Here is a 26,934-nt window from a genome sequence, read left to right as displayed (position 1 = left end):
GGCACATGTGCAAAGACACTCACAAACCCTGGGCAGACAGATGCATTTCATCTGTCTGACGTCAGAAGGCAGACAGCTGACTGAGCGGACAAAGGAAGGGGTAAATGGGATTATGGGGGTTACCATTCAGCTGGAAGAAAAGTCAGATTTATTCCCATATGGGCCACGTAGAACTGGTAGAATACAAACTGAGACTGACTTGAAGAAAAATTTTTATTTTAACAAAAGGTATATCCACATCCATGCATCTACATCCTCCTAGTCAAATCCTTGTGTCTGTTACCCAAAATACAACTCAGACAATTTGGTTGGAGTTTTGGGTGTTATGCTCATATTAGTTCATACATCCTAATCTCTCTGCTACTGTACTTTCTTGTGTGCATGAATTGAAAGTGAGCTTGAGGTAGGATGAAATCCAGACTATTTCTTCTAGCGTGGCCCTTGGGACTGGACAGTTGGTTGACTCAAACAGCAGCTAAGCTAAGGACAGGTGGTGGAAAGCACTGCTGGCAGCAGTCACAACATGTTATTTGGGTCTGGAACCCTTCCAGCAGGCTAAGATTAAATCCTTTGGTCGGAGATTCTACCCCCCCACCTCCATCTGATAAAGCGTCGTCATCAAAGTGTGCAGGGATTCAGCACAAAACAGGTGGAGCAGCTGACATGAAGGTTGACCAAGCCCTGTTTGATGGAGGTTTTTGTCAGAAGACTATATTTTTTCTATGGAAGACTTCCTCATGTAAATATAAATTCTCTACTGCTGGCATGCAACATGCGGCCATTGCGACTTTGTTTCCCTTCCAAGGCTATCATTGGACACTGTATCAGTAGAAGGGGGCATCAATGTCAGGGCTTGCCAGGACTTGCTGTAGCTACATTTGTGCGTATGTGTGAACACACATTCTGTCTCACCTGTGAGACTCCAGAATGGAAAAGCTGCATTCATGCCAAAAATTTAAACATTCTTCCTCACAAAGAGAAAAAAAAAAACATTGCAGAAGTGCAAATACTCGAATGTTATGAGTAATAGTGAGTAGGAGTGGGTGCTAAAATCTGGTTCAAGTTGAGGACAGCAAAAGCATTTCAGAACAGAAAGAGGCTGAAGAGAGGGACTGAGAAAGCAGCTGGTTCTCCCCCCTTTTCTGGAATGCTTTCACGGGCAGGTGCATGAAATGTAGCCGCATCACTGCTTCCATTACCGTGAAGTTCCTAACACACACTAACACAACATGTGCACTCTCTGGCCCTCCCCCTTGTACACACATACTTGTCCACCTACTGGGTTCTTTAGCCTTTAGCTAGGTGGCATGTATTAGAGTGCTGAGTATGAGCCCAGCTGCAGAGTTATGGTAATGATCTGAACAGGATTGGTTAAGCATTCCCTTTATAAAAAAAAAAATAAAAAAAAAAAAAAAAAAAGCACTGCTTTGATGTAGTCAAGAGGCCGTGGGGGAAGTTTATGCAGAGATGAAAGATAACATCTGACTGCGATGTTTGTGTGCCTGATTTTGAACATGTCATCCCTCAACCTCGATCAAATTAAGCCAGCATTTAATGGGGAATGATATCCCCCTCCGTCAGCGCTGTGATATATTCCTACTTACCATCCAGCTTATCTGTAGCACATCTGTCAAAGCGTTGTCCGCAGAGAGAAGGAGAGACAGAGGCCACATGGATGGAAAAGTGAGCTGAAAGCTAATTATGTGAGCCAAATTCTTAAGAAAAAAATTCCAAGTATAAGCTTTGCCATTGGTGGAACATAGTAAGAGGAAAGCAGGGAGTTCCGAGATGAAGGATGGTGTGAGCCGAGACAAGAAAGATGGCCTGGATGAAGCAGTCTGGAGGAGTCGTACCCTCGGGTCATTGCAGGTAAGAGTTCTGAAGCAGCAGATAATTTAATGGAAAAGAAGAGTCTCAGGCCCTCTGATGGGAATTGCTTCAGCTTTAGATGGGAGGTATCTTCCTCCTGTGAGTGTGTATCACTGGTCTGGTAATTTCATGCTCTATATTAACCCTAGTCCCAAGATTCTCTGAACCTTTCCCATCACTTTTTAACTTCTAATTTTGTCTCGCTCTTCTACCTCCACACACCATGCTTATATACGCTGGATGATCTAAAAGCGAGAATTTTAGCCTAACTTGAGCCATTGCTACATTCCATCATAGGTGATGAAATATATAATAAATGGCTGTAAAGTTAAATGTGATAAGCTCAAATTATCATGATTTAGACTCTTAACTGCAAACTGTGGCTTTATTATGACGCACTAGTGTTGAATATTAGCTGTGGTACCAGACAGGCAGAGTTTCGGGTCACACATGAAACCCATTGAAACAATTAATGCTATATATTTGCTAACACATTCATGTGGCATGGACAAGTTTACATCAAACACAAAGAAAATCTAACGCAGAGCTGGAATAACTGAAGCAGTTAATAAAGATCACAGAAAAATCCTAATTTATGGATTTAACCGGGTATTGTTGATCAGTTTTATCTCAGTTTTCTCTGTAATTTAAACATTACTTACTATGCAGTTCATCTTTAAAAGGCAGTTATTAATATTTGATACCAATTCATGAAGTGTTTGTATTCACATTTTGGTGCTGTATTAATGACATTTCTTTTGTCTTTATGAACTCTAACACAGTTCATGGGAAGAAGAAAAATGCACTGTGCCATCTGGATGCTGACTTTGTTGGCTTTGCTCAACATGCTCTGTTTACTTAAAAGTGAGATTGGATGAAAAAGGGGAGTAGACAAGAATGTAACACAAAGAAGTGAAAAGCAGCCAACTGTTGTTGACTTTGTATTATCTTGTGTTGTAATTTTCTTACACTGAAAGGCTATCCACAACGTTACAGCATCAGACTTGCCTTAGTCAATAACTCCATTTCCCTGCTTTGCATGTACAATAGGATAAAGATGGTTGTCAAATTAAATGGACACATTAAGCTACTGTATAACTGTGGCCTCAAATGTGCATTTTACTATACTACTTATGTCCAAAATAAAATATTTCTGAGAAAAGTCAACAAATTGTTGCAGTGTTGGGCTATTTCTGCATCTGACCTCCATTTCTGGTACACAAGGTCCTTTTGTGTATGTGCGCGTGTTTCTATAAAACCACCAGTAATTACATGAGAGGCAAACCAAGAGATTAAGGATGATGGGCTGGAACTGATGCAGACAGATGGGGAGACTTTCCAAAAGAAAAACGCAGGAAGCTAATTAAAAATCAGATTATGTGTGTAGATATGCAACAAAGAAGCGATCCCTTGTTCAGAGGCACCCTTTTCTTTGTGTCTTCCTTCTTTGTTTGCTCAAAACTATGAAAAAAAATCCATTTAGTATTAGTATGACTAGTTTCCTCAGTGCGTGGCAAGTTGAGGTAAAAGAATAAATTATTTATTATTTATATATATCTCTATTTTTTTTTTTTTTTGGCCTGTAGAGGTTATTTTGCCATCGCTTTGCTACATCTGTTCCCCTTCTAATTTACAACCTTTCAGATGCTATTGGTCCAACACATGACTATCAGAGAAGGTAGAAAATGTGGATGTGCAGAAGTTAAATTAAAGTGTACAAGCGGGTCAGCGGCAGACTGAAATGGCAGAGATGAACAGCTTGAGCTTGTTGGTATTGGGATGATAATAAAGGCTTTTAAGTGATCACACAGACTGGCAGCGAGGGCTGCTTGTAATTGAATAAAGAATGTGATGATGGTCAGGTTTTCCTCCCATTCCTTCAAGGTCAGTATACGGATTATTGGCAGTGCAGAATAGTAATGATGGTGGTTGTCATTAACTATTTATCACAAGGTTTGTGCTTTTGGACTAACAAAGCCATCTGGTCATCAGCATATTTAACACATTTGATGTGGTGGTTTTCTTTGTGCAGAAGGGACAGCTCACACTGAAACAAAAGATTTCTTGCAAACTCCTCGAAGCTCCTTTGCTTCTCCTCTTGTTTTGCTTGTTTGTCCATCGGCTGCCCTGACAAACTCAGCCTCTCTGACCAAAAAGTCATGAGGACAAGCAGGCATGAGGTGAAGCCCACCGCCTCCTACTTCATCTGTTCCCTCCTACATACTTTTTTCTTTTCATTTATTTGCATATGCTCTGCAGTGTGATGGTGGAGAGCAGAAAGGGGGGGGGGGGGGGGGGGTGCTTATGAGGCTGGGGGTGTTAACTGCACCCTTCAGATCGAGTAAGTGGGCTGGGCTCACTAGGGTCTTCAGAGGGGGAGGGACATAGAGAGAAAGAAAGACAGATGTACAAGAATGTCCAGCTACAAGCGGCAGAGTTTCCATGGCTACGGGGGAAGGGGATGAATGAATGACATCAGAGTGGCGGGGAGGTGTGCAAGTGTGAAATTGATTTGGTGGTGGAGCACGGGGAGACGATTCTCGCTGGGTTTTCGCCAGGCAGACACATTTCTCTCCCCTCCGCACACTGGTGTCTGCTGAGGACGGGGCTCTCTCTGGTAAGGCTCTTTTTTTTCTCTGCTCACCCACTTTCTTGCTCTGAAGGTTGATTATTGGGGGTGATGATGAGTGCAAGTGGGATTTTTGCTCATAAAACTGTGTCCAAGTCTTAAATGTGTCAAATGAGCAGGGGGTGAAATTGTTTGTTGTGCGTGTGTATGTGTGTTAAATGTGGTGCGACCGGTGTGTCACTGGGAATGAAGGGAGAAGCAGATGTGCCATGCAGTTGTCATTGGTCTAAATATACCATGACATGCTTTTTGCAAAATAATTTGTGTTTCTGGTTTGGAATGAACAGCTGATTTAGCTCATTTTTGTGCACAATAAGACATCAATGACTTAAACTGAACTCTCCTGTAAACCCAGATTGTCACAAGTTGGAGCTTAAACTTAGAAGATAGAAAGACAGATATCTTGTTTAAGATATCCATCAACTTGTTTGTTACCTTATATTTCCTTGTCTACTGTATAAGAGTCCATTTATCACTGTCAGCCTGTGCACTTGGCTCCCTATTTAAGGTTGTGCTTCCTTTGCAGAGCACATCTCTTCCATGCCGAATTTATCGACAACACTTGTGCCGTTCTTTTGGCTGTGTGAATAATGTAGGAAGCTGACCTGCATTGACCCCTGTGGACCAAATGACTAACAGCAAAAGGCTGGAAATCAATCAAAACTCTCACATCCAGCATGTGGACAGAGGATGAGGATGTAATAGATTAGATTAGCAGTCTAGGGATTAATAGTCCTATTAAACGATTTGGAGATATTATCGTTTAATAGGACTATAAGTTGGCACACATATCTGTTGTTTTTTGTTTTTTTTTTTTCAAGAGAGAGCAGGCAGAGAGATTTACATTTATGAGGTCACATTGCTGTTTTCAGAATTAGATGATCCTGTTTTATTCCGTTTAAGTACAGTGTTTTGATAGGATTTAGAGTTCAAGAGCAGAAGGCATGATGTCAAATTTTAAGTACAGGAGAAGAAATATCACTCCACTTGGGGTGATCACTATGTCCAGCTTCAGCTTTGTGGAGAGGCTCAGGGCATTAATTATGAATATAGAGGGGGATGAATATACTTAAGGCTGTTTCCGACTATTTAATTTTCAACTGATAAGAAAAATATGCTACTAGCAGTTTTGGGATTCTGTGAATTTCTATACAGTTTTTGCCTTTAAAGTGTCTCAGTTCATGGTACGAGTGTTGAAAATGCAGCCAGTGTGGATAGTAGGGCTCCAGTACACAAACCATAAAGCCTGGTTTAGTCATTTTAAAAGCTCAGCTGAATGCCTGAATGTAAGTCTGCCAGCTTTTTGGACAGCATGGTTGGAGGCACAAGTGGGTCAGTAGTAGCGAGCTATGAAGGATCTTTCATTTATCTGCTTGAGAACAAAATTACCCCGTAGCCAAACATAACCAAACAAAACGTTTTTTCCTCTAACATTGTAAGTAAACAATCTGAAACCAGATCTAGGACGTTCCACTAAGGGCTGCATTAGTTTGTGTTGGATTTAGTAAAGCCAGTGGGTTTTAGTTTAAATCTATATCTTACTCTTTCTTCACTCTCTACTTTCTGGCACAATTTCAAAGTGGTTACTGATTGATATGAATTGTGCTGATTCAGTATTGATGACATTAAAATCCACAATCTTGTCTACACTGACTGACAGCTTCCATGCTAGAAGGAATAAAGAATAAAGTTACTATTATGTCTGTATAAAGAATTGCCTGTTTGCCCTAAAACCCCTCAAACATATGATGCTGACACCATCTGTGTAACATGATCAGTTGTGAGTCAGTTTTTACAACACTGACTACAAACCCACTTCAGTGCTGTGGATGTCTGATGGTGTCCTCCACTCCTGCAGGACTGTAAACATGTGACTTTTAGAGCGCCCTCTGCTGCATATCAGAGCAAACGACTGTAAATGGAACATTGTGGAATGGATGGGGCTGCTGTACCTGCTTCATTTGCTCACATTCAAACAAATGCTTGATTTTTTCTAAAAAGGAGTCAGGATTGTCTGTTGTCTGCTGCAGTTATTATTGTAGTGACTTCCGCTTTGTTTTACTAGTTTATTAACCTCAATGACAACTCAGGAATCCATTTTTAGATTTTCTTTTTTATCCAATTCAACCTTTTGGCAGGAGAAACCTTTGTTGTATTGGACAATATTAAAAACATTAAAGTCATACACAAACAGTGCCCATTTAATTTTAGCATAATTGTTAAGTTTGTTTGGTTTCTTTGTTATCTAGAGTAATTTATCAAGAGCATGCTATATGTCTGATGTTTGTCCATGTAAGCTGGCAACAGACAGGAAAACAAAGGGCAGTTTTACAGTTCAAACACTTGAAAATATGCTTACATTTAAGTGACACCAAGCTGTTTGCATTTGGCTTTCTTTTACAGCCAGCTAGACTAAGTGGCAGATAACAGTACTTGCTGCACAATGTGCATTTACATGACTAACCAGTTAACATGCTGCAGTGTGTATATGGAACAGTTTAATCATGCATTGGGCCAAACAGCTAAAGGATTATGTCTATGTGTGTTTGTGATTCTTTAATTGGTTTTAGTTTTGGTTTCATTGTTAATAAAAAAAAAAGTCTTTAACCAACATTTTTATTCCTAGAAGTAAAACAATAACTAAAATTGACATTTGTAAATGTTTTTTATTTTCTAAATTGGAGCTCAGTATACGCCTACAATGTATCAGTCACATGTTGTTTGTCCAAATGTTGTTTTTTAACTTTGACATTTTTTTTAAAACTTTTGTTGAAGAGACACAACAAGGGCTTTGCTTTAGCAGCTCTTCAGAGTGCAGGTAATGGCAAATTGAGCTTATGTCTCGGTGGTTTGTCATTGTCAGGTAAATTCTTACATATTTATGTCTGACCAATGTCCATCCAGCTTTTTGTCTTTTTCTTTGTTGTCTTAAGTTTTCATAATGTTTCGAACTGTTTCATTGGAACCTCGTTCACATGTGAAAACACATGCAACTTTCCGCTTCTATACACGTTGATTGCCCCGTGTGGGCGGATGCAGATATTGCTGCAGACCTGTAATCATCATGTATCTAAAAGTAAGAATGTGATGCTTTTCTCTTCTTTCTTTCACCCCTATCATGACTCCATGTCTTTAGTGCAGTAGTTTACTCGGCTTTGACAAAGAAGCTGGATGAAGACAATAATGACTGTTTCTGAAAGTTTGGGGTGTGTGTGAGGGTGTGTGTGCTTGTGTACATTTGCCTACAACAACAGCAGGCATCTTGGGGAACATGGGTATTTGAGTTTGAACAGCTCTGAGTGTAGCATGATAACATAAGCCGGGTGGTGATGTGGGTTAGCAGTTGGAGCCAACTGACTGTGTGAGCTTACTGTGACTCAGTAGAAGAGTGTTTGTGTGTCAGGCAGTGGCCATTTGTTTCATCCTCAATCATCAGGGAGCACAATAAGGGCAGGGGAGGGTTGTGTCTTTTATACAGAGAGCTGCTTGAGTTAGAACTGTTACACACTGGCTTGCCCTCTTCTTTTGTTTGTCAGGGTATTGATTGTCTCTTGCTGAGGCTCACATGCATCTTTTCCGTTCCAGCGCTGTCCATTGTGCAAGCTGCTTGAGCTGGGAGATGAATAAAAGGCTAGTATAGGATAGACAAAAGCAAAGAGAGAGCTGGACTCTCTTCCAGTTTTCGGGATTCTGAAGTGATTCAGGAGAGGGGAGGGAAGGTGATTTAGAGAGGAACATGTAATTATAGACAGAAAGTAAGGATAGAAAATGATTAGTTAGAGTTAGAGTTATTAATTACTCTCTTCTGTCTTTCCTGCTTTTGTCACATTAATTTGCTTCATTTGTCTTTCAAATTCTCCTGACACTGACGGCTTTTCTTCCCTCTGTGTTGATGCCATCGCATCCTGTTCCTCCTCCTGGCGAGTTGTGATGATGGGCTGAATCAGCCTGCTGATTCTTCCAGCAATTTTCCGTTCAGATGATGACACAGATGTTCACCATTCTCTCACCCAGTTACTGACAGCTTTGGCTTCTTCAGCTGTAAAATGATAGGAATTGAGAGCCTGTTGTATTTCAGATGTAAGAGTGTCTCTGTGGAATAAGTGATTTTTTATTTTTTTTATTTATTTATTTATTTTTTTGTGTTTATTAGTTAAGAGGGCTTTTTTATGTTTGCATTGGCATCATACAGTAAATGGACGACAGGACTAAGCTAAACTCTGAAGTTACATATGAATACATTCCAAACTGATCCAGACTGCCTTTGACATGTAGCTGACAAAATAGGAATGAGTTTTTAGAAAATCACTTTTTGGAAACTGCCTGGACACACTCCATATGTTGTGCTGCATCATGTTGCAAAATGCTGAAATTCTCTCTTAGCAAGCTGCTACCGTCCACTTGTATTTGGCTTTTAACTAGCCTTATGAACACTGTGTTAGATTGTTTTTACACTGAACTGCTGTTCACTTTAAACCTTGACTGAGCTGTTAACATGAAGTGAAAAGTGATCGGATTAACATTATAATGAACTCCTCAGAGTGATTACAACAGATTTGTAGCACACTCATAAACACACACACACTGCCCATGGACAGAAAACTATATCAGTATTTTTACACAGTTAATGAATAATTAAGTTTTAAAATAACATTTTCACAAACACCCTGCTAAATCTTCAGAGCGGTAAATGTGTGTTCAAGGTTTTGCAAGAATTCAAGAATATCATGAAGAAAAATGTTATTTTCTTACAATGTTGTCTACATGTTCTGTTTTAGTTTTTTTAATATGTACAATTAAATCCAATTATTTTTTAATATCTAATATCTCTTTCTTATTGATCTCTGTGCATCCTGATATAACTATTTTACACTCATGCAAAAAGTACAAGTATACACTTGTTCTTGTAAGACAATCAGACCTGGAAGGTAAGCAAACACCAAGCCAGGGTTGTGTAACAGGCAGGTGTAATAACAGCAGGTGTGAACTGACATGAGTACACGACTCCTGTAACCTCAAGAGCAACACAAGAAAACCAGCGTAATATCCACACTGCACAGCAGTTAACACGTCTTTAATCAGACACCACCACAGTGTTTGTAGTGTTAAGGGACATTTTTATTACAATATTTTTTAGAAAAAAAATCTGGCTGTTCAAGACATCTCTAGGTTGTAACTTATCATTTGAACTCTTAGCATCCATGTGCACAGTAACTCATGCTACTAGTCCTCACCTGGTTTAATATTTATTTAAACTATGTATTTACTCTATCGGCTAAAATGGTCACTTAATTTTAAAATGTGAATATCTGAGAGAACGAGTGAAATCTTCTTATTTTATATGCCTCATTCAAAATAAAAAAATCAGAATGTTTTCTTTATAACCTTTCATATTGGATGCATCAGAATAGTGGTTCCATCATATCTTCCTCCAGGACCTCCTTTACACACCTGCCAACAAACCACAAATTGACTTGACGCACGAGCCTTCTTTAAAGAAAAAAAAAAAAGTAAATTAAAAAAAAAAAAAAAAAGGATATCTGTTTTAAAATGTTGTGAAGGCGATGTTTATTATCCACATTTATTCACTTAGGGACCTGGTTTAAATAGTGTTTTCAGGCACCAAAAATACTGTGACACCCCCTCCCCTCATGCCCAGGCTGAGAAGCTAACTATTAAAAGTAGTTTTCCGTGTCAGCCTCTAGAGGGCACTATAGTGTTGTCATTGCCTAATATACGCACTTGTAAAGTAAGCTAATGCTCTTTATTTCTAATGCCAAATTATAAGCTAAGGGTACCATTATTATTATTCATGTCTGTTTCATGACTTATATATATATATATATATATATATATATATATATATATATATGTATTTATATATACGTGTATAAGTGTGTGTGTGTGCATGTGTGTGTGTGTGTGAGTTGAGCATGGTTAAAAAAGTGATGTCTGACTTTCTTTGGTTAAATTCGACAGAACTTTTATTTATTATCTCTTGTCAGATTCAAGCTCTTTCTGTGACCATTGTGACAGAAATTTTGTCCACATGTGTAAACAAACCGTTTTGCGTCATGGTGTTCTAGAATCCATGTTGTGCATTAAAACTGTGTAATGCACGGGTCCTCTTTGTTTACTCCTTACTGAATGGATGATGCAAAGGCGTGAAATGTCCTTCGTGAACCAGAGGACAGTTGCTTTCTGATAATGGACACCTCGAAGGGCATTACCACTCTTATCCCATGTTCACTTAGGAAATAAACATTAAATCAATTACTGAGATATTAATGTTGATTTTTATTGTTAAAATGATACATTCTTCCCAGGAAGCAGCTAAGTGGACTATTTAATATATCTTGTTGTGAGTGCCAATCTAACTGGCTCTCTTTGAAGAACCTGCTGTTCAGTCAGCAGCAACTGTTATATATGGCCCAATCAGTGGAAGGAAGTGAAACGATTGCTTAACGTCATGTTCCATAATTCAAAGTATCATTTCAGAGGACAAATGCACCTCTCACCACTTGTGAGTCCAAAAGACGATGCCAAATTTTGTTTAAAAGAATCCAAGTCCAGAGTTTCCGAAATCATTTTTACTGCATGAAATATTATCCACTATCACTCTGGCTATTAAATGTGTGTCAAGCAAATAAGTCGATCCTAAATAGTGTTCATAAATATTATCCATCATTCACTCCGTAGCAAATATGGTAAGCTAGTGTGATGCTCACTAATGTGGGTTCACAGTCTTCATCTTGGTCAGTTACTTTTATTTTTTATGTAATGTTATTTTCTAGTTAAGTGGTTGGGAAGCTAGATGGATGTTATTTTCTATAAAATGTTTTAAGTTTTAGTTGACCCTCATTTATTCAGTCAAATGCAGTAACAATAACTTGCCAGTAGGAGGCGCATAGCAGAACAGTGACTTAAGCCAATGGTGCGTTACCGTTTTCCTTAATGGCTGAGAGATCTTGGGCGAATACAATCGCGTCTCCCGTGATTAAATTGTGTACTCCGTTTTTCAGGTGAGAAACACCCCCTAAACTCCTGCAACTTGCTTGTAAATTTTCAGAAATAATTAGTGGGAACACATGGGTGTAGAAATGTCTTTTATGAGTTGTTTCGTTATTGAAATGGTCGGTGAAGCGTGCCTCTGGTTGGCTAACTAGCATTAAGTCAGCATTAAGTTGTCTGGGAACGTGGGCTGCTCATCCACAAGTATTGGTCTGACTAAATATACATTATACAAAGGCTCCATACGTTAGCTTGTGTTTATGAACACAATTTAATGTTAAATGTATGATTTCAAACATTGAATAAAGCATGCTACCTCGTTTTTATAGTTTGTCAAAGTAATCAGATAGGATATCATCAATTTTTTTTTTGTTTTGTATCTTTACAATTTGATCACATTAATAATAAATGCTTGCTAGTTGATAAAATTGACATAGAAAAATGCAATGGATTTGATGTGATAGTTTATAGCACCAACATTGATGTTGGTGTTAGTGCACAATTGGATATGTCTGCAGAGACAATTAAAATGTACAGGAAATACTAAAGTGCAAACTGAACAATATAAACAGCAGAAAGGGTTCTTTTTTTTTTTAAAATAAGCTGAGAGATGTTGGAAGAATGCAACCACGTCTCCTGTGCAATCATTTTATACTGTTTTTTTCAGCTTATCTGCTGTTAACAGGTCTTGGGTTAGACAGTACCTTTTAGAAAAGACACAAACACAGGAACAAACCATTTTTAAATAAATGCAGTATTATAATTGATCGTGAAATTTGATACTGATACTGGCATGTCAATTGTAATAACATTTGAAGGACAGAAATTTAACGTTTGTGTACCCTGACCACTGGTGCTTGGGATTTTGCTCCATTGCTGGTTGGGAGGTTGCTCCATTCTCTTCTCTCCTAGACTGATGGAGCCCAATAAGACTGCAGGCTGCTTTCACAGTGATGCCTCGTCACAAACATGATCTGGCGTGTCACCAGTCCATTGTCTTAGAGTCGACCCACAGCTGTAGCTGTAGTTTCTGTTGCCATGGTTAGTTACTACCGTTTAGGCCAGCACAATGATTTAGAACAATCAGACTATTTGACTGTTTATGTAACTTTAAAAAAAAAAAAAAACAAAAAAAAAAAACTATAAATATAAAAAACACTTTTTATAAGGACGCCCTTCAGCCAATCAGAATCGAGTATTCACTCAGACCATGACATTATAATGAAGTTAGCTATGAGTAAAGTTGACCGAGAAGGACAGTGTCAACAACAGGTGATTTACGCTATATTTAAGTTAATTTAATTCAACTTCATTTGTATAGCGCCACTTCACAACAATGTTGTCACAGGGCACTTTACATACACAAATCAACATACACTTCATTTCAAGCCAATTCATACATATCCTATAATAGAAACCAATTGATTGCATCTAGTCATGACCTCGGTCCAATCCCCCATCCTGAGCATGCACGCGGCGACAGTGGGAAGGAAAAAACTCCCCTTTAACAGGAAGAAAACCTCCGGCAGAACCCGGCTCAGGCAGGGCAGCCATCTGCCTCGACTGGTTGGGGTGGAGACGACAGGAAAGACAGATCAACATGTACAACTGCACTTATTCAGGAAGACCTGTGGAAAAAAGGAGAAATAAGTTAGAGATGGCAATATTGGCATATAATTATACATTAATATATTAAAGAAATAGAGCGAAGTACTTCTCAGTGCATCAGGTAACATCTGGTAAAGTTAGAAGGGAGTATTTTAAACATTTTTTCTGGGGGATTTTTTGGACTTAAAATTAGCCTTCTCATGCTACCACACAAAAAAATCTTGGATTGTAATGCTCGCTTGGCCCCAGTGTCGAGCAAAAAGGAGTGTCAGACAGTTGGCACTGTCAGCTACAGTAGGTGACATAGTGGGATGGAATTGAGCTGCCATTACTGCAGTTCTGTCCTGTGCGTTGAAAAAAGCATGAGAGAAAGAATCACTGATGAAACAGTTATAGCTGTCTGGAGTATATGAGGTTAGTACATAATGTTTGCATACAAACAGTGTAAGTGTGTGTTTTAGTTGGGCTGTGGACAAACATCAACATTCAAATGCAGTCAAAGCAATTTCATGTTTATTTCAAATTATAATAAATAAATAACCTTTCTATGGGCATTTGGATTGAAACATTGTTTCTATGTGGACTCATTCTGCTTTTACATGAGAATATACCCCAAAACATGAATAAGACTGTTAACTGAATCAGCAATTTACCAACCTAAATACAACCGTATGGTCTCTGTGTCTATGTTATGATTTCAGCTAGCATCTGACATTATAGCTCTGTTTCTACTATTATAAAATACCCTTGGTACCAATCCTGTTTTACTTTTTACATCACTTTAAATAATCTGCTTTCATATTTCCATTTCATAGTAAGTGAACAGAGTAATAATGTGTTTTTTCCTCTTCATCTACTTCTGCTGAAGTTACTTTTTGCCTCTCGAAATTTTGAAATTTAATAACTGATTAAGCAAATGAAGAAGGTAGGAACATATATGAAGTGATTAATCTGTGTGCAATGACTCATTTTAAAAATAATTTATTCTCATTATTTATTTGCATGGTGTTAAACAGCAATCTATAATTCATGCAGATAGTACTTTAAATTTTAAACTGTCAAGCAACATAGGCAAATATTGATTGTGCAAATATATCACAAATGATGAATATTTAAGTTGAGAAGTTCTCATCATATAAAATGTATAACCCCCAAACATTTCAAGTGCCTCTGGCTGCACCCTAATTGGGAATCATCCTTGCATTAGGCCTCCTGCACTGCTATTTTCAGTCAGATCACATGCCAGCACTCTTATGTACAGATCCAGCATGGCAGCTATGGAAATGTGATGGTAGCATGTTGAGACTTTGGATTTAAGATGGCAGAATGATGACTGTATTAAAACAAATATCTGTTTTCTACTAGGGGTTAAAGAAAATATCTATATCATGCAACCCAAATAATGCAGCCAGTTCATTTAAAAGACATGCCCTCTGAGTAATTTTGAGAATAATGGTTTTTGTTACATGATTAAAGCCCTTGAGCAACATCATGGATGTTGCTTTGCTGAAGTCATACAAAGAAGTCAAAGTAATAGTTCAGGACTCTCATCTCAGCAGAAAGAGTTGCTTCGACCTGTAACGCTTGAAGGTGCCATCCCACAGCAGCAGGTAAAGAAGGACGTCATCAAAGCATGTCAAAACTACCCATCATTGCTCCTCTTCATTCCAAGCTGGTGAACTAATTAGTTTAAACTTACTGTAATGAATATCACTGAACAGAAACTATTTACATACAGATTAGGGCTGGGCGATATGACCTTTTAGTAATATACCGATATTTTTATGGCATGTCATGATATACGTTATATATCTCAATATTTACCTCAGCCTCGAATGAATGCTTTGGTGCTTACAATCACATCAGTAAGATGATTTTGTGTCTCCATTAAAACAGAATTGGTCATACTGCATCAAGATATGCTGATTTTAAACATTTATGCCAAAAGGATGAAATTGTAACGAAGCAAACTGATCAAAACCGTATTTATTGAACAGTTAAAGCAGTGGCAGAAACATGTCATTTTAAAACAATATAAAGTGCCTTTGTATGATGTAATAAATGCAACGTATGAAAATACGTGCTCTAGGGGGTGAATTTTCAAATGATGAACTATGATAAGGCTTTGCTTTATGGATATGTTTTTGAGTTGTCGTGTATTTTTTTTCATTGCAGAGTTTAGCGTAGAAATCAGTCTATAATACAGGCAGAATGTCCTCGTATTGTCTCCAATAAATGGCTTCAACCAGCTTTTGATTCAGGATTTTATTCCCACTCCTTTCTGTACTTTCGAGAGACATGACGAGCTAGATAAATATTTAGAGACTCTCGTTCCTGACAATAACTTTACAACATGCGCTTTAAAGTCAGTCGCCAAAACACCAGGAAAGTTTCTAATAACTCCAGTAAAAGTCGCTAGATTTGTTGCTTGTCGCTTTTCACACAAAAAGTCGCCAGATTTAGTAAGTAAGTCACCAAGTTGGCAACGGTGGCTACACGCTGCCTCTCATGACATAGCACGTAGCTCACGTTATGTACGTAACGAGGTGCGCTTGCTTTAACTCTCTGTGCAAAGCAGTGGAGAGTAGAGGAGTGAGAAAACCCCGCCCACACCTAAAAACAACTGCGTGACAACAGGATACTCGAATATGACGAATATAGGCATTTTCTATATCGCACAGGGGACTAGCCACGATATAGTATACTTGATATATAGCCCAGCCCTAATACAGATGCAAGACGATTCTAGCTAGATTTAGGAAATCTTGTTGTCACTAACTACCTTTAAGTGAATGGCTGTATTCTGATATAAACCTGATAAGGAAGTAACTTAGAGAAGTCAATTTTTAGACTCGATTATGTCAATATAACACAGTATGTTATAGGGATATTAATAACATGTTGAAGTTAGTCTCTGAAGAAATGACAAATGAAACATTTTGCTACTTTTAAGACTAATTTGAATTTGTTCACTGATGTTGTTTCTAGTTTTCTGAGCTTTCTACAATGTTATAGTGTTGAAAACTCATCAGACATATGATCGGTGCTGTTTATTATCACTTAAAGGCATGTTTGAGTTTTCCAGAATGCTCTACGTTCAGTCTCCATAGCGATGGAAATGACTGGGTTTAGACGTTTTTTCTACTTCAAAATTTTAATGACGTCCTGGGGGAGGGACTCGGTGATTGGTCATCGTTTTATGTTGCGCACATTCACTAGAAGAAAGCCACACCCACCTTCACTGCTCAGTATAAATACTCCTAGCAGTTGAGCAATCAGAAACAGATCGCAGGCAGAACATAGGGCGGAGCTTTCTATGGTCACTTGTTTCTGGCAGAGGCTGATCTGAGAGGATCAATACAAAATAAATGAAGGGGTTTGTGAAAAATGTTTGATTATTTCTCGTGCTTCCAGACTTGCATATTAAAGAAATTAGACTGAAATGTGCACAATAGAGCCACTTTAAGATTTGTAACATAGATGAAAGTAAGCACCGTACTTCCAGTACAATAAAGATAAATAGGTTTACCAGTGACAGGTGAAAGACGTCTATAGGTCCATTTTGGCATTTCTAACCTGTTCTCTATGTGATCACCATACTTGTAAATATAGCAAACCTCTACACAGTGTTGTCGAAAATGGTCAGATGAAGCTTTGTTTATAAATTTGAATTTATCTAGGCAGAGCAACTGCTTTACAATATGACTGAATGGGCATCTTTCAGTAATCATTTTAAATATATTTTTCACCACAATAATGGATTAGACTTCTATCGTGCTTGTCAAGGCACCCAAGGTGCTTTACATTAAATCTATTATATCCTACTTGGTGATGGTACGCCACGTCTGCAGCCACAGCTGCCCCGGAGCACACTGACAGAAACACGGAAGAAACATTTATACACAGTGATGCCAACATGGGGGGCGAGGAATGTGAAGTGTCTTGCTCAAGGACACAATGACAGATTGTTAGGATTCCAACTGCCAACCTTCAGGTTGTTGGACATCCTGCTCTGCTTCCGGATCCACTGTCACCATGACAGCGGAAGCAGAAAATATGTGACTAAGAGCTCTGTTAATGCAAATTTGGTTAACGTTAAGGACAGAGAGGAGAAAACAAATTTATTATCCTGGAACCAAGCAAAATGCAAATGTGTAATGATCTTGTTTTAATTGTTATCCTTTGTCATTAACAAATTTAGCATAATTCTTGTCTGTTTTTCTGTATTTTCTAAAACGAACTTCAACAAGATTACATTTACTGATAAAGTTGGTTCTTCAGCCCATTGTCTAAATTACTCAGATTTTCTCTTTTATAAAAGGAAAGAAATCCTTCTAAAAAAAAGCAGCATCAAACAATGCAAGTCTCTGTACTGTTTCTTAATTTCAATTACGCCTACTCTACTTGTGCCTGCCATCCACTTCCCCGCTAAGGTGCTTGACCTAGTTGTAACTCCTGAGAGGCAAAAAATGTGACTACATGTCAGCAAGCCATTATCCTGCTGCTGTAACATCAGAGAAGACTTACCTGCTGGCGGGATGTCTCACATTGAGACCTTGTTTTACCTTTTCTCACAGCATGTTCCCACAGTCTGAACTGTGTATTTCTGTGGGGATACATGACAAGATTTCATGAGCTGCCGAATAACATTAAGATGGAAACGGATTGTCTTTGTCAGAAACACTCCTACAAGGTCTGGATGTTGTAAGAAAATGTTGATGCAGCAAATATTGGATAATCTGGCTAAAAATACAACACGACCCTGCAAGCAAGGGCAGGGAAAAGTGTAAATGTGTCTGTTTTTAGTTTAAATGTAAAAATGTCTTATGCAGTGATAATTGGTTGTAGTAAATTTATTGCAAATGCTTGAACACAGACAAACAGGCTTGCTTAAATGCACATATATGTGTTCATACCCAAACCTGGGACGTGATTTTTAAGACGGGAGATGAAGTATCAGCTCTGTCTTGCAGCAAATGCAATAAGTCGTTTCTCTGACCTCATTTTGTGTGACAGAACTCGAGCATCCAGGCACACATCTAACACGTACACACTTTCAGCTCCGCGGTTAGTCTTTCTCTCATTCCCTTTCAAGCTTGCTCTGTCGCCTCGTCTGCATTTGCTGTCATCACACACCAAAACCTCACCAGCTACTCGTGCTCTTTTAATCCATCTCCACAAGGCCATGTTTAACAGCCACGGTGAAATAACAGCTCAGAATCTCCCACAGAAGATTGAGCATGGTATAAGACCTGGAGACATGCGACCACCCTGCCACACATCTCTAAAACGAGTGTCACAAGCCTGCTTTAGTCACGCCATGCATGCCCTGTTATATTATTTGACGCTCATCCATCTCACTACAATTTCACTCTCACTCCTCCCACTTTTTTCCGTCAGGCATTCTCTCCTTGTCTGCATCTTGTCTACCCTTCTCGTCCAGATGTTCTTTTAAATGCAAAGATAACTTATTCATATATGCTAATCAGCCTTAAAGCACAGACTCATAGAGATTGCCCTACAGACACACTAGCCGTGCAGGCACATACACATTGTGTATGTATGTACACATTACGCACATATACACGCAGACACATTATGTCACACCATGCGTGTGTGTTAAAGTGTGTCAGGCCTTACCAATCTAGAAAAATAATCTCATATTTTGGATTTTTTATTTTTTTATTTTTATTTTTTTTATGATGATGAGCACTTAACCTTTCAGTACGCAAAAAGCCGCACTGCAGCAGCTTCTCTTCTCTCCGTTTTATACATGTCCTTCTATCAAATTTAACACTCCCCCTCTCTCCCTGTCTCTAGCTAATTTTTCCTTCTCTTGCTCCCCCTGCTGTATCTGCCTTTCCTCTATGTTAAAATCTTTTATTTCTTTTCCTATTTTTTTTCCCCAGCAAGCTCCCTTAATACCGCTATCTCACACGCTGATATCCTTAACCTTTATACCACCCCCACCTTTTTTTTCCCCTTTTGGCTAAGAAGGTGGTGGATAGACTCAATAAACATGCATTAATACTTTACTTTGAATGCTTATATATATATATATATATATATATATATATATATATATATATATATATATATATATATATATATATATATATATGTATATATATATGTGTGTGTGTGTATATATATATATATGTATAGTTATATATATAATGTATATATATGTGTGTGTGTGTGTGTGTGTGTGTGTGTGTGTGTGTGTGTGTGTATGTATATGTATGTATGTAAATGTGGGAAAATGCCACCAGAAGGGGGGTGTGTAAGGAGGTGAAAAGCATTGCGTCATGGGGGTGTGTTGAGCAGGAGGAGGGATGAGCCAACTGCCAGTCATGACGCCAGCGGAGCACGTGTGTCAGCTATGGCTGAGAAGACGTTGTGCAGCGTTTGTCTAGCTGTGGGAGAGAGGGGCTAGAAACAGCAGCAGCTCCCTGTTGCTGACAGGTTGACCGAGGAGTTTGTGCCTGTGGATGCGTGTGTGCGTGCATGCATGTGTGTGCAAGCCTGGGAACGTGTGGATGTAGAAGCTGCATGAGTTGCAACCGGAGCTGCGACTGCCGGTGGTGAATAATGCAGACAGGGGAATGGAGTTTTGATAGCATGCAGGGAGCCAGATTAATAATGCACCGCACCGGTTGCAAGCTCTGCATTAGTTAGTTTTGCTGGAACCTGTAGCTGACTATAACCTGCCTGCCTGTCGGCCTCACTGACTTCCCGCCTTCCTTTCTGCCTGCCTGCTGGTGGTCTCCGACTGACTGAGAAAATGTCTCACTACCATTTCATCAAATGTTGTAAGTAGCCATTCAGCCACTCTTATCTTTTGTATGCTGCTGCATGTTTTTTTCCCCTTACCATAGGTGTGTACCTCTTATATTAACACTCAGTAAGAAATGCAGCACATTTCCCTGTTTTCATGTGCGTGGGAATTCTGCTTGTTTGCTGCAGACAGAAGGGATCTAAACTTCAATGGGCATTTGTCTCTCCTCGCGTGTGTGTGTGTGTGTGTGACTGTGCAATCTTGCTGCAGAGAGGTGCTGCAGATGTGTGAAGTTGACCGGTGAATGCGGCAGGTAGCTGCAAAAAAGGGGAAAAAAAGAGATGAGGAAAAAAAAAAAGATGAATCGGAGATGCAGCAGTGTCTGGCGTGTTCATAAGACAGCAATGTACCAATGTAGTCATTTCAGTAAGCGAGGGACAGATGGAGAGAAACTGAGGATGATTTAGAGGAGCAGTGGAGGGAAGGAATGGCAGGATGGGAAAATGGAAAGGAGGTGAAGATGGAAAGAGTGACATAAGAAGAATGTGGCCAAGTGTTGCAAAGAGTGACGAGCAGACTCGGAGGGATGGGTGAGAAACAGGCTCGTGTTTGAGAGGTAATGTCAAGGAAGAGAGAGAGACAGAGAGAATGAAAGAGGACCCATAAGTGAGTTTTTTTTTTAATTAAGGTGATGCAGGATGTCTGAGTCTCACCATGACTCAGAGAACTATACCTGTCTCCCCCTTTAATCCATTGGTGTCCCTCTTGTCTGTGTACTGTATATTTACAGTGTCTGCAGCTTGTGTGTGTGTGTGTGAGTGTGTGTACATGCTTGTGTGTATGCATGCTATTTACTAAATTACAAGCTCCTGCACTGCTGTCAGTATTATTAGCTGGAACCTGGATGGGATCTTATACACTCAATCAATAGCTGATAGCCTAGACATGGCAGCGGAAGAAAGCTCATGCTTTGCTGTCTGTATCTGTCCCACCTCTTTTCCATTTCATTCATTCTTTCAGCTCCATCAATTTGCTCTTCTTTCTTACTTTTTTTCACGCTTTATTACTTTTGGCTATGAATCACACAGCAGGAATTATCAATGTCCTTGAAAAGCAGACATTATACCATGTAGTTATATCTTGTTATACAACTTAAGTAGGAGAAATGTTTATTTTATTATCAGGGTTGATAGAACTGCCAACATCCTTTATTGAAAGGTAAAAGTTTAATATCGATTACAAAGGTAAATGTAATTCTTTAAAAATTGTATGTAAACTGAAAGCTGGCATCAAGTTTAGTCTGACCAAAGTCTGTCCTGATGAGATGACATCGAAGCCCTCAAAGTCAAGTCAAAAGTCAAATCCAACCAGATGTATTTGGAGATTGAATCATGGTAAATTGACTTGTATAAGACTTTTCCAGTCATACCACTCAAAGCACTTTACACCACATGGCACATTCCCCCATTCACACACACCTATACCCCGATAGGCACAACTTGAAGGTTGCCTAAGCGCACTTCGGCATGCAGTCAAGGGAATCCTGGAATCAATCTCCCAACCTTTCGGTTAGAAGACAACTGCTCAGCTGCCCATCAGAATGTGGGCTACATTTGTAGAGTCAAAAAAGCGTCAACATGCTGCTGAAGCACTAAAGTTGTCCTGCATCTTTCAGCATGTAAAACGGTCTAATGTAATTGTATATCAGTGTAGCTAAATTATTAATAAAGTTTTTCCATTCACACATATCAATGTTACTTATGTCAGAAACTGAGTGAAAATGATTTACTACATTTCAGTTCATTGTCACACATGAGTTTGAAACTAAATTCCTCCACTGTGCTTGTATACTGAGACAAGGACAGTAGTCTAGTTAACTGGCAGAGCCAAACGCTAACCTGAGTTTGATTTGACTGTGTGCACAAAACCACAGCATGCAGACTATTAACTAATTTCCCAGATTGCCTTTTAAGTTGAGTGGTCCCATTTAGGGCTCCACAATAAAGAAAAAAAAAAAAAACCATTCAGTTTATGATATTATGTTGCAATAACCATAATGACTTACAATAACTGAAAATATCTTCAGAGAAGAAAGTACCTAAGGATTTATTGCAACCTAGAAGTCTTTTATGATACTAGTACTGATGTCAGTTTTAGTGATGGCAAATTTTCAATATATCATGCAACCCTTTTCCTGTCTTAAAATCCTAAGACTTTAGACACAGTACGTCTCCTTTGTTTACACATGGGAAGCTTAATTTTTATTCATTGCATTAAGTGACATAGCTTAGATATTAAAACTAAACTGTAATGAATCTAACTGCATTGAAGTAGACATTAAATCAAAGTGGGAGCTTGGAAATCTGGATTAATGAAATCAGTGTTGTTGTGCAACCAAAACAAACCAGCATACATATGTATTTAATTCAACAAATACATTCCTACTGCTTACAGCATGTTGGCCACATGTCATTTAGCTCTGCAGAGGCCTGGTAATGAGCCATTCGTTTGATTCGGGTGTGTTAAAGAAGGGATGCATCCAGAAAATGCAGGATAGTAGCTCTCAAGGTCTAGATTTGATCTATGACATACTATCTATGCTTCATTGTCTTACTTGTGAGTCATGTCTGCCCCAACGTGTCATCTTATGCCTATAGACTCTTTGTACATGACGCTTGTCATGTACAAAGAGTCTATAGGATTATGTGGCTGTAGCCTTGAAGGTATGTTGACTAGATGATGAGTGTACAGGATTAAAAGTAGTGAAGGACACAGTATATATGAGGAAAAACAAGGAACAGAGAGAAGAGCAAAGACAAAAATGGAGATGGCACATCATTGTATGTGTGACAGAAACTAAGCCGATGTGTTGGTATTTTATCTCTATAACATAATTCCATTTCATGTGAGCAATCACATTTATTTCAAATGTAAAAAAAATCTTTATTTTGAACTAATTAAGATGCATATTTTAGACAAATAGACAAAATAGATATTTTTATATTTTATTTGAACTATGTTTTGTGTACTGGACATTAATTGAGATTGGTGCAATATTTATTTACATAAACCCTATTTTGCATATTCAAAGATAGAATTTAAAAAGCTTGTTTTATAAATGTTTTAGTGCAGTTTCAGTTTGGATGCTTTCCAGAATGATATGTGTTTTTAAAGGCTTACTCAGTTGACTATTATCAGAAGGCTTTTTACAGTGAGAGTTGTTCATTTTTATAGCCTCATTCTATCCTTAAAAATAAAAAAAACAGCATATTTCTATCTCTGTTGGCTATTTTATTTATGGTGAATTATTCCCCTCTGAAAAAAAATCGTTGACTTTGAATATAAATAAGATATTACATCATGCTATGTCCAGTGTTCAGATATTCCATCTGAAAATCCAAAGTTGCACATTTTGAAAGAAAAATCTTATCTTTTGCATTTTTGAAGATATAAATTGGCCAAAAGGAAAATGTGTAATGTGAAAAGTTATTAAAAAGGTTCACAAAAAACATGTAAAAATGTAGAAGTTTTACTCAATTGAGGCATATATCCAAATTAACATCATGATTGGTTTGTTCCTTTATTGTGCATTAATATATCTGTCCAGTGCAACAAAACCCAGACACAGACTGAACAAAAAAACATCTCTGTTATCACAAGTAACAATAACAACGGCCTGAAGAGAAGCCAAGGTGATAGACGGAGAGGTGATGAGTTGATGAAAAAATTGAGGCAATAACAGCTGAAGCTTTTGTTTGCATCTGTGATTCTACAGTGTGTGTGTGTGTGTGTGTGTGTGTGTGTGTGTGTGTGTGTGTGTGTGTTCAACCAACAACTAAGTTTCTAAAAACGGATACAGTTAAAGCACCTGGCATGTACAGCGTGATAATGACCCCCCCCCGCCACCCCCCCCTTGTCTGGAACCTGAATACAAAAGCACTATTTCTGCATGTCCAACCAGAGCAGATGGCACTGATGTATTGTCGGGGATGTGTGTTTGTGTGCGAGTGTAACTGGAGTTGAGAGGGCAGGTGTTTGGCTGAATGTGGAGATGTATATCAGACAGAAATAAAAAGCATGGAGAAACACAAGAACTCATTTTGTCTGCTCAGACATTTTTGTTTTTGCCTGATAAAGATCTTAACCCAAACACACTTAAACCTCTCAGGATGAAAAACAGCAGCTGCATACCGTGTAAAGTTGACTCAAAAGAGCAGCGGTGTACTTGTCTGTGTTGACACTGTTGAGGATGTTTTTTGTTTTGTGGTTTTGTTTTGTTTTTTTTTTGTTTTTTTTTTATGTGCAGCTTTTCACTTGTAAATGCTTACATTGTTCAAAGCAAAGCTTCCGAATAACATTTCAGACAGACAGCATTAGTGCCAGCAAAAATCTCAGGGGGACTCTCCATTGCCAGACTTGGAGGCACTTTCTGTTTTGTGCCATACTGTAACAAAGAAACAAACAAACAAACAAAAAAAGGGAATATTGACACTACCTATTTAACTCAATATCACATATGGGTGTATATTGGATAGAATTTAAGGAAAGACTTTTTATAAAGCGTAATGCCTCTGTTTACTGCAGAAAAATCCAATTGTAGGCTTCATCACTGACTCCTTACCTTCCAATTTGTAGCTCTATTTTTGAAAGAAAGTATGTTACATCTCATTAATGTACTCTTATTTGTACTGGTAATGTTTTGTCTGTATATGTACTGAAATGAATTGTTATTATAGTTTGTAACACGTTCAGCTCTACTGCTACCTTTTGTTTGAGCACTATCAATCCATCCATTATATGTAAATGATGTATCCTATAAGTATCATAGCTAGACCTGATTTGGAACAAGCCATACAGAAGAGGAACAGAAGAATTGTTTAGACCCTGCAGTTTTCTTAAATCTTTTTCAGGATGTTAGGCTGTTTATGGTCAGTTTTACAGTACTTTTCTGTAAATAATGCTTTTTAACTAAAGTGTTTCCGTGCTCTGCGTTTATAATATGACAGTTAATTGAAGTGATGCAGTAGAATCTGCCACTAGTCAAGTTTCATTGTGAATTCGCATCATGGTGCGGCTGCTGTTTGTAATTTGCCAATGCAAACACTCCTACTCCAATTGCTGCAGCTCTAATTTCCCCCATTTGCTCAAATCTCCTGGACATAATGTTATATAACTGCTAATTCCAAAGTAAAATTAAACCACAGATGATCATTTTCCCCCTTATCAGTTAAAGTTTTATCAACCACACTTATTTGCTGAGTTGGCAGAAAAATGTGAGTTTGCACTTCAGGGGATATTTTCCCACTTTGAACCAATAAAAATGTAATTAAATTTAATTCAATTTTGAATCATGGTATAATAGAGAGGAATAGATGCAGTTGAACAACAGATACTTCAGAAATATTTTACAGATGATAAAAAGAAAAAAGTGCTGGATTCAAGTGCATGCAGTGATAATGTTAAAATGCTCCAAGGACAGAAGTACAAAGTCCACAAAGGAACAGCAAAAATGAAACTGATAAAAGAAGTTATAAGATACAGACAGTAGGGCCAAAGAGACACAAGTTGGTGCGTCACACACAAAAGCATGACCTGTACTGTTTACAAAGAAATCCTTGTCCCTTTTTCTTTGCGCTCTGCGCCAGGCCAGCTATGACCTGAATTTGTCAAGTTATCCTAAATATCATCACGACTCTCTGCTTTAAGCCAACTTATTGCATGGATTTTCTTCTCTTTTGACTTTTTACACGTAGTTTTATTGTTATCTCATTCTTCTCACCTGCTGCACGAACGATGAACATCCAAATCATCCAGGCAGACCATAATGGGCTCGGCAGCTGCCTCATGATGAGATCTGTTTGGCGAGGTTCCACTGAGCAGCAGGGAGATTATGCACAGTCAGGAGAGTGGCTAAACTCTGTTGGGATCGGAGAAAACAGCCCATAAAATGCTCCAAGGTCTATGTTAACCCACCTCAGGGCAAAACACACTGCAAATATGTTTCATAGTAAATATGTCAAATGTTTGCCAAAACACCACAGGCCAAAATGCTGATGCATGACATGCAAAACAAAAACACAGATGCGCCGTTCTGCCTGGAGGTGATCCTGACTGTCAGTGGGTTTTATCATCCAAGCTTTGTCTCATTAGCTCAGGAGTCCTTAGTTGAGTAAACACCATTGGCTGAACGACCTACCTCACCTCGCCATCAGACACTGAATAGAAATAGCTGATAAATAAAGAATTTTGCATGCTTTTTTTTTTAATTTATTTTTTTTTCTCAATTTTATCACTTTCTACACGTAAACATACTTATTATTTTCCCCTCTTATCAACCTTCCTTTCTCACTAGGTTGTTTCCAGCTATGTAACGTCTTTCGTCAGAACATGGAGATAGACCAGTGTCTCCTGGAGTCTCTGCCCATAGGCCAGCGCCAGCGGCTGGTCAGGAGGATGCGCTGTGACCAAATTAGGGCGTACTACGACAGGGAAAAGAGCCTTCAGTGCCAGCAAAGTGGAATCAAAGTCCTAGCCCCGTCCACCCACTCCAAGAAGCACCGCGTCCGCTTCCGCCTGGCCGATGTCATAAAAGATGCCATCATTCACCATGACGACAAGGAAGGTGCGTTACAGTCGGACGTAGGAGTGTGAGTCTGTTTGTGGTTTAGTTCTGAGAGTTACTATTTGAGATATTCACTTAGCTGAAGACAGCGGACACTTATTTGTCAATCAGACTGTCCTCAAGGACAAAACTCATCAGTAGAGATGGCGTCTCATACTAATGGCAAACTGTAATTTCAGATAAAATGCCATTTCTTCTTTGAACCCAGAATAAACAAGCCCGTGTTTGCAGTGTTTTTTTGCCTCCTACATTGCTCAGTGTAGGAGGCCACTGTTCAGTAGAATTAGCTTTCTACAATAATAAACACATGGTAAAAATATCTTGATGGTATTGCCTCATTCCAAGCGCAGTCACGAATCTCCTCCACTGTTGTCAGAACCTACATATTGGATTCTTTATGGTTTCATTTTTATATAT

General features: G+C 38.6%; 1 protein-coding gene across 1 annotated transcript in view; it reads left to right on the top strand.

The window, feature by feature from the left end:
- The first annotated feature begins 4,390 nt into the window (after window positions 1-4,390).
- The window catches only part of myo16 (myosin XVI), a 99,902-nt gene continuing 77,358 nt past the window's right edge, over window positions 4,391-26,934 (top strand). The window contains exons 1-2 of the mRNA XM_079254054.1: window positions 4,391-4,486; window positions 26,248-26,517. Coding sequence (XP_079110180.1) covers window positions 26,283-26,517 — 235 coding nt within the window. The 5' untranslated portion in view covers window positions 4,391-4,486; window positions 26,248-26,282. The remainder of the gene's footprint in view (window positions 4,487-26,247; window positions 26,518-26,934) is intronic.

This window comes from Telmatherina bonti, assembly GCF_933228915.1.
Source record: "Telmatherina bonti genome assembly, chromosome: 15".
In the NCBI taxonomy this organism is placed as follows: Eukaryota; Metazoa; Chordata; class Actinopteri; order Atheriniformes; family Telmatherinidae; genus Telmatherina; species Telmatherina bonti.
The sequence above is the reverse complement of the archived record's forward strand: the minus strand, read 5'-3'. Positions and strand labels throughout refer to the sequence as shown.